The 10,446-nt window shown below is 37.2% G+C and overlaps 1 protein-coding gene across 2 annotated transcripts; it reads right to left on the bottom strand.

Annotated features, from left to right (window-relative positions):
• Positions 1 to 1,516: 1,516 nt before the first annotated feature.
• LOC125040236 (actin-2, muscle-specific-like) lies at positions 1,517 to 9,858 on the bottom strand. Of its 2 annotated transcripts, none has more exons than XM_047634790.1 (2): positions 9,430 to 9,858; positions 1,517 to 2,389 (listed from the first exon to the last, which is right to left on the bottom strand). In XM_047634790.1, the coding sequence occupies exons 1-2, from the start codon at positions 9,841 to 9,843 to the stop codon at positions 1,673 to 1,675; spliced, it is 1,131 nt and encodes a 376-aa protein (XP_047490746.1). In that variant the 5' UTR covers positions 9,844 to 9,858; the 3' UTR covers positions 1,517 to 1,672. The 2 variants fall into 2 exon arrangements, with proteins under 2 accessions (XP_047490746.1, XP_047490745.1); XM_047634789.1 differs by lacking the exon at positions 9,430 to 9,858 and adding an exon at positions 3,900 to 3,956 and having other exon boundaries at positions 1,517 to 2,822.
• Between the last annotated feature and the right edge of the window lie 588 nt (positions 9,859 to 10,446).

Raw genomic sequence — 10,446 nt, 5'->3', positions numbered from 1 at the left:
TCCAAAATGTGATCACCAGAATACAAGGTGTTCTAGCAAGTCAGTGAGATATGCATTGTGGAAGTTAATAAAGTTAAACTTAGCAATGAAGAATATAAGTTGAGACTTTTACAATAGATCGCAGCGAAAGATGAGATGTCAGTCATTCAGATAACTATTTCATCTCATATGATGTATCAAAAATAAAATTATTTACGATCCTACATACGGTATGTACTATTCTCCTCTGTTATTTATTGTTGATTCATCTATTTATCAATTTATGTTATCTCAAGCGCAACGAAGTTCGCCAACGCCTGCACAGCCACCTGAGGATGGAATCCAGGTGGATCCCGAAACTGTTGTCTCACTTTTTATAAATCTAGTTTTACATTGTGGATTTTTCTACCATAGTATCAACACGGTAGAGTGTTTTCACGTTTCACAAGGGTGATAGATAGGAAAAACACGCGGTTATTTCAGTTGATGTACTAGAGGATATAACCATATCTTTAATTCGGTACTTACACCAAAATATGTTATAACCAGGTGACTGAATTACTCAGCTAATGTTTATTGTGGTCGCGAGCATGAACATTTTACCTAAATTTTGCCGTGATGTCGGCGAAGCAAATAATAGGGCAGTGTAAATATTTTGGTGTAGAATATAGGTTGTAAAGATGGAACGCGAAGTACTCAGTGATGTGCTTACTGCATTATGTCAGTAGTAATGAAGCGAATTAAATTTTATATATATATATATGATTTTCATATATATGCATATGCAAATTATATATATATATACATACATATATTTGTACAATCGCCAAAGGTCGCTACATATATATGTATATATATACATATATATGTGTGCGTGTATAAATCATATATATATGTACATATATATAAATCATATATATATATATATATATATATATATATATATATATATATATATATTTGTATGGCTAGGGTCTCGTATTAAGGCAATATTAACAATGGAGACCTCACAGACCATTCGTAGCACACACACTCACACACATATATTTCTGTGTGTATGAACACACACAAATATATATATATATATATATATATATATATATATATATATATATATACACACGCATTACATGTATATGCACACATATATATATATATATATATACACACTCGTATATATATATATATATATATATATATATATATATATATAATATATATAATATATAAGCACACACACACACACACACACACACACACATATATATATATATATATATATATATTGAGCATTTGTATATACCTATTTATTCATCTCTATTCATATCTACATCATAACTACCTCTTACCTTGGCATTGATTTCTATAATTCACAATCTGTTTCTTCCTATCCCTCGATGTATCCACTTGCGTAGAAACCACATGGGTACATACGAAACGACTCAATGCAGTACGATTGTCCGAGCATGGTTTCATTTTAAAATTGTATATATAGACAACGTTATTAAGGAATTCCTTCAAAGAAAGAAAAACAAAAAATATTGTGACCTTTTATTGCTTAGAAACTGTATTTGTTCTTTGGATATCATACCATAGATATAACATCAAACTCTCATTATTATGCGTTCCTTCTGTTTAACAGAAAGAGCATCTAAAAAGCAATTAGCAGAGAACAAAGGTGCTTAGCACCATTTTAGAAGCACTTGCGGTGGACAATGCCAGGGCCAGACTCGTCATATTCCTCCTTGGTGATCCACATAGCCTGGAAAGTGGAGAGAGAGGCCAGGATGGAGCCGCCGATCCATACGGAGTATTTACGCTCAGGGGGAGCAATGATCTTGATCTTGATGGTGGAAGGAGCCAGAGTTGTGATTTCCTTCTGCATGCGGTCAGCAATACCAGGGTACATGGTGGTGCCTCCAGACATGACGGTGTTGGCGTACAGGTCCTTCCTGATGTCGACGTCGCACTTCATGATAGATGTGTAGACAGTTTCATGAATGCCAGAAGATTCCATACCGAGGAAAGAGGGCTGGAACAGAGATTCGGGGGCACGGAAGCGCTCGTTGCCGATGGTGATGACCTGACCGTCGGGAAGTTCGTAGGACTTGTCCAGGGAGGTTGATGCAGCTGCCTGAGCCATCTCGTTCTCGAAGTCGAGGGCGACATAGCAAAGCTTCTCCTTTACGTCACGAACGATTTCACGTTCAGCGGTGGTGGTGAAGGAGTAGCCACGCTCAGTCATGATCTTCATCAGGTAGTCAGTCAAGTCACGGCCGGCCAAGTCGAGACGCATGATGGCGTGAGGAAGAGCATAACCTTCGTAGATGGGGACAGTGTGGGACACACCGTCACCGGAGTCGAGGACGATACCAGTGGTACGACCAGAGGCGTAGAGGGACAGCACGGCCTGGATGGCCACGTACATGGCGGGGCAGCTGAAGGTCTCGAACATGATCTGGGTCATCTTCTCACGGTTGGCCTTGGGGTTGAGGGGAGCCTCAGTGAGGAGGACGGGAGATTCCTCAGGAGCAACACGGAGTTCGTTGTAGAAAGTGTGATGCCAGATCTTCTCCATGTCGTCCCAGTTGGTGATGATACCGTGTTCGATGGGGTACTTGAGAGTGAGGATACCTCTCTTGCTCTGGGCCTCATCGCCGACGTAGGCGTCCTTCTGACCCATACCGACCATCACACCCTGGTGACGGGGGCGGCCGACGATGGAGGGGAAGACGGCACGAGGGGCGTCGTCTCCGGCGAAGCCAGCCTTGCAGAGGCCGGAGCCATTGTCGCACACAAGCGCGCAAGTGTCGTCGTCACACATGTTTGTTTGTTACGTATATCTGGAAAGATACAATTGCGTGATCAAGTCGATATTCATATGGATAGTCTGTAAGTACAGCAACATCTTTATTGACCACCAAATGTCGAATGACCATCGTTTTTGGGAATAAGAATGTCTATAAAAATCCTACATAAGGTCTTACGATTATGATTCCAAAATTATGATTTATCTAAGAGCAATACAACTGCACAGGAGAGTAGTAACATCAAATACATTTGAAATAAGATCATCGTGATTTTATTAGTTCCCCATGAAGAGTGATATATATTTGAAGTCCATTTCAGTTTTACAATTACCACATCATGCCATATATCAAATAAATAAACAAATTCGTAAGAGAACAAACACTCATACACACTCGTTAGTGCGTTCATGTAATAAAATCTTGATTAAAATTCTGCAGACACTGCTGGAACATCTAGTAACTCATATTGTTTACTTGTTTGCACAGTAACAATCGTGAATTATTTTTTAAGCGACCGGTGATTGGCTACTTCGTGTTGCATTGCTTAATCGCGTTGTTTATTATCATATGGTATTGGATTTCACTTTGATCGATATGAAGACAATAAAAGATTTAGCTGAATAACAGGACTTCACTAGTAAAGCGAGCAAAAAAAAAAAAAAAAAAAAAAAAATAAGGTTCATGGGGCATAACATACACAAAACACACACTCACACACACACTCTCTCTCTCCCACACACACAGACACACATATATATCTATATCTATCTGTCTATGTATGTATGTTTGTATGTAAGTTTATACATATGCATACATATACATACACAGATACATATATACATGTGTGTGTGCGTATATAAACATATACACACACATATATACATATACACACATCTATATACATATACATATATATATACATACATATATACATTTATATGTACATATGTAAATGTATACATACAGTATATGAATTCTAAACCAAACCTCATTTCACAAGCATAAAATCCTTTTCCACCGAAACCATATATCGCAGCCTTTAGGATCTGCACGATATCCTCACAGACTTTCCGGTCACTGTTTCCACACTCATCACTAAGCTCCACTTACACTAGTCTTCAACAAGAACCCGGCTCTCCTTGGCGTGACCCGCACCTTATGACGGCCTGTAATAAGCTCCGTGAGTACCCTCGGTGTGGCATGTATATATACTTACCTGGTCCGTCAAGCTACTCTCCGCCAACACTATTTACAGAATAGCCATGCAGGTTATTCCGGCTGTCATATGTAGGCCTATGATGAGTTGGCTGATTTATCCTGATCATGTGGTATAGGGACCGGTGGTGGGCTGAGACAGAAGGTAGAGGACGCCTATTGTACACTTGTATATAGACGGTATAGACAATAGGTATATAAACGGGGACTGACAAAGATAGATAGATAGTCAGATGAATGTATAGGTAGATTGAGAGAGAGCGTGAATGGGGGATAGCTCTAAGGATGAGAGAAAGGTAAAGGAAGGAAGGGAGAGGGACAGGGAAAGAGGTTGAGGGAAACAGAGAAAGCGAAGAATTGAGAGAGAACGAAAAAAGGAGGAAGAGAGGGAAACACACACACACACACACACACACACACACACACACACACACACAGAGAGAGAGAAGGAGAGAGAGAGAAGGAGAGAGAGAGAGAGAAGGAGAGAAAGAGAGAAAGATAGCGAGAGAGAAAGAGAGAGAGAGGGAGAGAGAGAGAGAGAGAGAAAGGGAGATAGAGAGAAAGAAAAAGAAAGACAGATACAGATAGAAAGACAGACAGACAGCAGACAGAGAAACGTAAGAACAGAGACTATTCATTATTTTCCCCTTTTCTTCCCCTTATTAGATGCACCTCATCACAACGACAAGGAAGGCCAACCGTCGAGCCGTCCCTTGGCCGTAAACCATGATGGATGATCCCTGAAGACCCTCTGAGCTGCCATTACGCATTCCTCACATACAGCGAAGGGAAGTCTGGGTGTGAGGCCGGCAAAGCACCTGCACGTTGCACTTGTTGCACATTTTGCGAAGCGTATAGAAACTTTTGTTGTTTTTGTAAGATTTTTATCTGTAGGAAAATGTTTCACATCTTTTAAAGGGTCTGTGATACACAAACACACACTTATTATATATGTTTATATATATACATAAATATATATGTACATATATAAGTGCACACACACACACATTTATATATTCATATGTATTTATATATACATATAAATGTGTATATACATATGTACATATACATATATATGTATATATATTTGATATGTATGTATAAAGACACACATACACACACAAGCACACAAATATATGATATATATATATATATATATATGTACATACGTATATATATACATACATATATATATATATATATATATATATATATAAGTATATATATATGTATGCATACATACATATATACATACATATATATATGCATGTATATATACATATACATACATATATATGCATATATATGTACAGTATATATATATATATATATATATATATATATATATATATATATACACATATATACACACACATATGCATACATGCATACATACATAAACACACACACACACACACATATATATGCATATACATATGTATACACACATAGATATACATATACGTACATGTATATTTATACATTTATATATGTAGATATATACACACACATATCTATATTTATATATATCTTTCTATTTACGGTATCTATTTGTATGCATAGATGCATACACACACACATACATATACACACACACACACACATACACACACACACACACACACACACACAAATATAAATACATATGTATGTATTTATGTACATATACATTTTATATATATTATATATACACACATTGTTTTATATATATATGTACATACATTTACCTGTATATGCATATATGTATATATATATGTATGTATATATATATACATATATATATATGTATACACACACACACACATAGACACACACACATATATATGTATATATATTTATGTATATATGTATATATATGATATATGTTTATATATATATATATATATATATATATATATATATATATGTGTATGTGTGTGTGTGTGTGTGCATGTGTATGTGTGTGTATATATGCAAACACACACACACAGACACACACACACACACACACACACACACACACACACACACACACACACACACACACATATATATATATATTTATTTATATATATATTGTAAAGGGATCTCTTGTATACTTTAATCATATGCCTCATAATAACAAAGATGATTCCACATAAGATTATATTGTATGATAGCAAAAGATATATTATGATGCAGTATAATATTATATAATGGATATTATAGAATATATGTAGGGATATATTACAGTGCTATACTGCATATGTAATATACATGCAATAATATGCATATTAAGTACATCATCACGCCAAAGATTATTATATAAAGAATAGAAAGTCTTCATAAAAAGAGAAACCAATTAATATTTATCAGTAAAAACAGTAACCTTATCCCCGCGATACATCAAACCCTAGACATATAATTAAAATTAGATAAACAAAAAGGGAGGCTAGAAAGGAGACAGTGACAAGGCAAGAGAAAAAAAGAAGAAAAAGAAAGAAAAAAAGGCAAAAAAGAGATATCTTCATACCAGAAGTCTCTTTTTGGCCACGAGACATGACACCACCGCAGACATGGACAACGTCACATCAGATCGCCAAAACCACATATAGCCGGTGACTTCCCCTACATCTTTATCTCAAGACAGAGCTAGGGCAATATTTCTTTCTTGGAGTATGGAGGCCTCTCACCTTTGCCAACCTTTTACGTTTGTCTTTACACCTGTTTCGTTCTATAAATAAGTTTAGATATGATGTGATGAAGTATGAGGGAATAGGGTGATTGTATGTAGCAAGATTTTATCGGTGACTCCAAATTTGGTGTGGCATTGCAACTTAATAAATCACTGATTTTGATGGTTTAGTGTTTTGACTCACAGAGTTGAACTCAAAATTGGTGTTGTGACACAGCCATAAGTGTCGCTAATATGAAGTAATGGCTGCAATCTAAAAAAAATGTTATTCTATATTTGAGTTATTAAAAGTAAATACAAGAACTTAATGTTCTATTGTTTGTATCTTTACTGTGGCCAATCATGTGACTTTATCTTAACATAAAAGTTGGTTAAAAGGATCTGGTCTATCAACTTACATATAACATACCCTCACCCCCCCCCCCTCTCTCTCTCTCTCTCGCCTCCCATACCCCCTCTCTCAAATTACGTTCGAGGGTCTGTTCGATCTCGAGATTTTGTCTACGTGATTTCTGTGTTACCTTATTTAGCCCTGCGTGCATTTTACGCTTTACCCCCCCCCCAAAAAAAAAAAAAAAAAAAAAAAAAAAATAAGCAGACATACAGCCGAAAAAGTTTATTTACTTTTACATAGTATTGTAAGTCATACGAAAAGCTAATTAAAGTCTTAACCCTAATAAAAACAGATAATAACCGTCATTACGTCAGAAAAAGAAAAAAAATATTATCAACAGCACTGAAAAATAAATGGTAGGAGAGAAAAGAAATCCAAACAATGAAAACAAGAAAATATTCTGAAAGATTAAGACAAATAATTCAGTTTAACTAAATTAGGAATAACAAAGGGGATATTAATGTCTCAATGGCAATAGCAGACATGGTACATATCCATACAGTAATGCAGTCTAGTTCCATATCATAGTTCAGGTAACATAAGTCGTGTGCAATACATTTATGACCATCCATAAGCATTGTATGGCGGTTTCATTTTGTGTGCGTACATACATACATACATACACACATATATATATATATGTATATATATAATATAACATACATATATACATATACATATAAACGTATCTTTGTGAGTGTGCGTGCTTATATGAATATATACATACACACATGTATACGTACAAGTATGTCTCAATGCGCGGACATAATTATCCGTATATCTATCAAGAAATGTATATATGTATGTATATATATGCAAACACAAATATATGTATATATATATATATATATATATTTGTGTGTGTGTGTATGTATGTATATAAGTATAGTAGTTTGCATATTAGCATTGTTCAAGCATAATATTTATGATTTTTCCCCCTAGAAATCAATATTCATGCACCGTCATTCTTATGCCTAAAGTATATTCTCATACAAATGTGTTGGATTCCTATGGCTAAAAAGTATTAGGTATCATATGTGTTAACATATACAAATATACATGAATATAAGTGTATACGTAAATTATATATGAATATATACATACACACATATATATATATATATATATATATATATATATATATATTTATATATACACACACACATGCGCACATATGCATATAGACACACATATATAAACACACACACACACACACACACACACATATATATATATATATATATATATATATATATATATATGTGTGTGTGTGTGTGTGTGTGTAGGCATAAATGCATTATGTAGATATATGAATGTAAGTACATGGATGGACAGGTAAATGGATATTGATAGATAACAAGTTACATAACCTTAAATGCCACGGTACATTTTTTTTATGTGAAGGAACTTATGAAATGATTAATGACATCAGTAAAGGGACTAATGAGCCATTCAGGCCGGATGTGATTAAGGGATGAAGATATGTAAAAAGTATAATTTTTTATTCCTTGAGCTTAAATTAGACACAACATATGCATTAGTTCTTTGCTATCGTAATCAAAGAACTTACATATCTGATAACAAAAATTGTTTTCAACTTTATATCATATTTATATATAACAGAGAAAACGGATAACAAGGGATAGAGTTTCAGTTTGATTTAGAAACATTTACGGTGGACGATGCCGGGGCCGGACTCATCGTATTCCTCCTTGGTGATCCACATAGCCTGGAAAGTGGAGAGAGAGGCCAGGATGGAGCCGCCGATCCACACGGAGTATTTACGCTCGGGAGGAGCAATGATCTTGATCTTGATGGTGGAAGGAGCCAGAGTTGTGATTTCCTTCTGCATGCGGTCAGCGATACCAGGGTACATGGTGGTGCCTCCAGACATGACAGTGTTGGCGTACAGGTCCTTCCTGATGTCGACGTCGCACCTCATGATAGAAGTGTAGACAGTTTCATGGATACCAGAAGATTCCATACCAAGGAAGGAAGGCTGGAACAGAGATTCGGGGGCACGGAAGCGCTCGTTGCCGATGGTGATGACCTGACCGTCGGGAAGTTCGTACGATTTGTCCAGGGAGGTTGATGCAGCTGCCTGAGCCATCTCGTTCTCGAAGTCGAGGGCGACATAGCAAAGCTTCTCCTTTACGTCACGAACGATTTCACGTTCAGCGGTGGTGGTGAAGGAGTAGCCACGCTCAGTCATGATCTTCATCAGGTAGTCAGTCAAGTCGCGGCCGGCCAAGTCGAGACGCATGATGGCGTGAGGAAGAGCATAACCCTCGTAGATGGGGACAGTATGGGACACACCGTCTCCAGAATCCAACACAATACCAGTGGTACGACCAGAGGCATAGAGGGACAGCACAGGCCTGGATGGCCACGTACATGGCGGGGCAGCTGAAGGTCTCGAACATGATCTGGGTCATCTTCTCACGGTTGGCCTTGGGGTTGAGGGGAGCCTCAGTGAGGAGGACGGGAGATTCCTCAGGAGCAACACGGAGTTCGTTGTAGAAAGTGTGATGCCAGATCTTCTCCATGTCGTCCCAGTTGGTGATGATACCGTGTTCGATGGGGTACTTGAGAGTGAGGATACCTCTCTTGCTCTGGGCCTCATCGCCGACGTAGGCGTCCTTCTGACCCATACCGACCATCACACCCTGGTGACGGGGGCGGCCGACGATGGAGGGGAAGACGGCACGAGGGGCGTCGTCTCCGGCGAAGCCAGCCTTGCAGAGGCCGGAGCCATTGTCGCATACAAGCGCGCAAGTGTCGTCGTCACACATAGTTGCCTTTTAAGAGTGTCTGAAGAGGAAAAAAAAAAAAAACAATTAGAAAATGGCATAAAGTTAGAAACAAATGCTCCATATAGTATTTCGCTAATTCAATGTACTTAAACGTATAAACACACGCACATTATGCGCACGTGTGTGTAAAAAGGCAAATTCACAGCGACAGCCACACACATATGAGTGCACATGGGTATATATACACATGTATGCACCTTACACTCATAAATGAGCACACAGTTACAAATGAAAACAATGAACAAAAAAACACAAAAATATGCCGAAGGCCTTCTTGCTTTATTCTCTTAAAGAAGCAATAAAGCGAGAAGTCGTTCGGCATATTCGTGTGATTTCTATAATTTGTTGAACATGATTTGTACATTCTTACACATGCACACACACACACACACACACACACACACACACATGGATACAAACACACGCACATGTATAAATTAATGTGTATATATATGCATGTGTTTGTGTACACGTTTATTCGAGTATATATGCAGTGTATTCACGAAAATAATATACATATTGATGATCACCAAAAGCGCCATTTGTGGAGTGGATGGGGGGGGGGGGGGGTTGCGGGACATA

This window comes from Penaeus chinensis, chromosome 28 (assembly GCF_019202785.1).
Source record: "Penaeus chinensis breed Huanghai No. 1 chromosome 28, ASM1920278v2, whole genome shotgun sequence".
Classification (NCBI taxonomy): Eukaryota; Metazoa; Arthropoda; class Malacostraca; order Decapoda; family Penaeidae; genus Penaeus; species Penaeus chinensis.
Note: the sequence above shows the minus strand (reverse complement) of the source record. Positions and strands in the feature narration are given on the sequence as shown.

Coding starts and splice junctions, on each gene's coding strand:
- LOC125040236 (XM_047634790.1), bottom strand. CDS start 9,843: ATGTGTGACGACGACACTTGCGCGCTTGTATGCGACAATGGCTCCGGC. Junction 2,390..9,429: donor CCATGTACGTGGCCATCCAG/GCCTGTGCTGTC, acceptor GTGGCCATCCAG/GCCGTGCTGTCCCTCTACGC.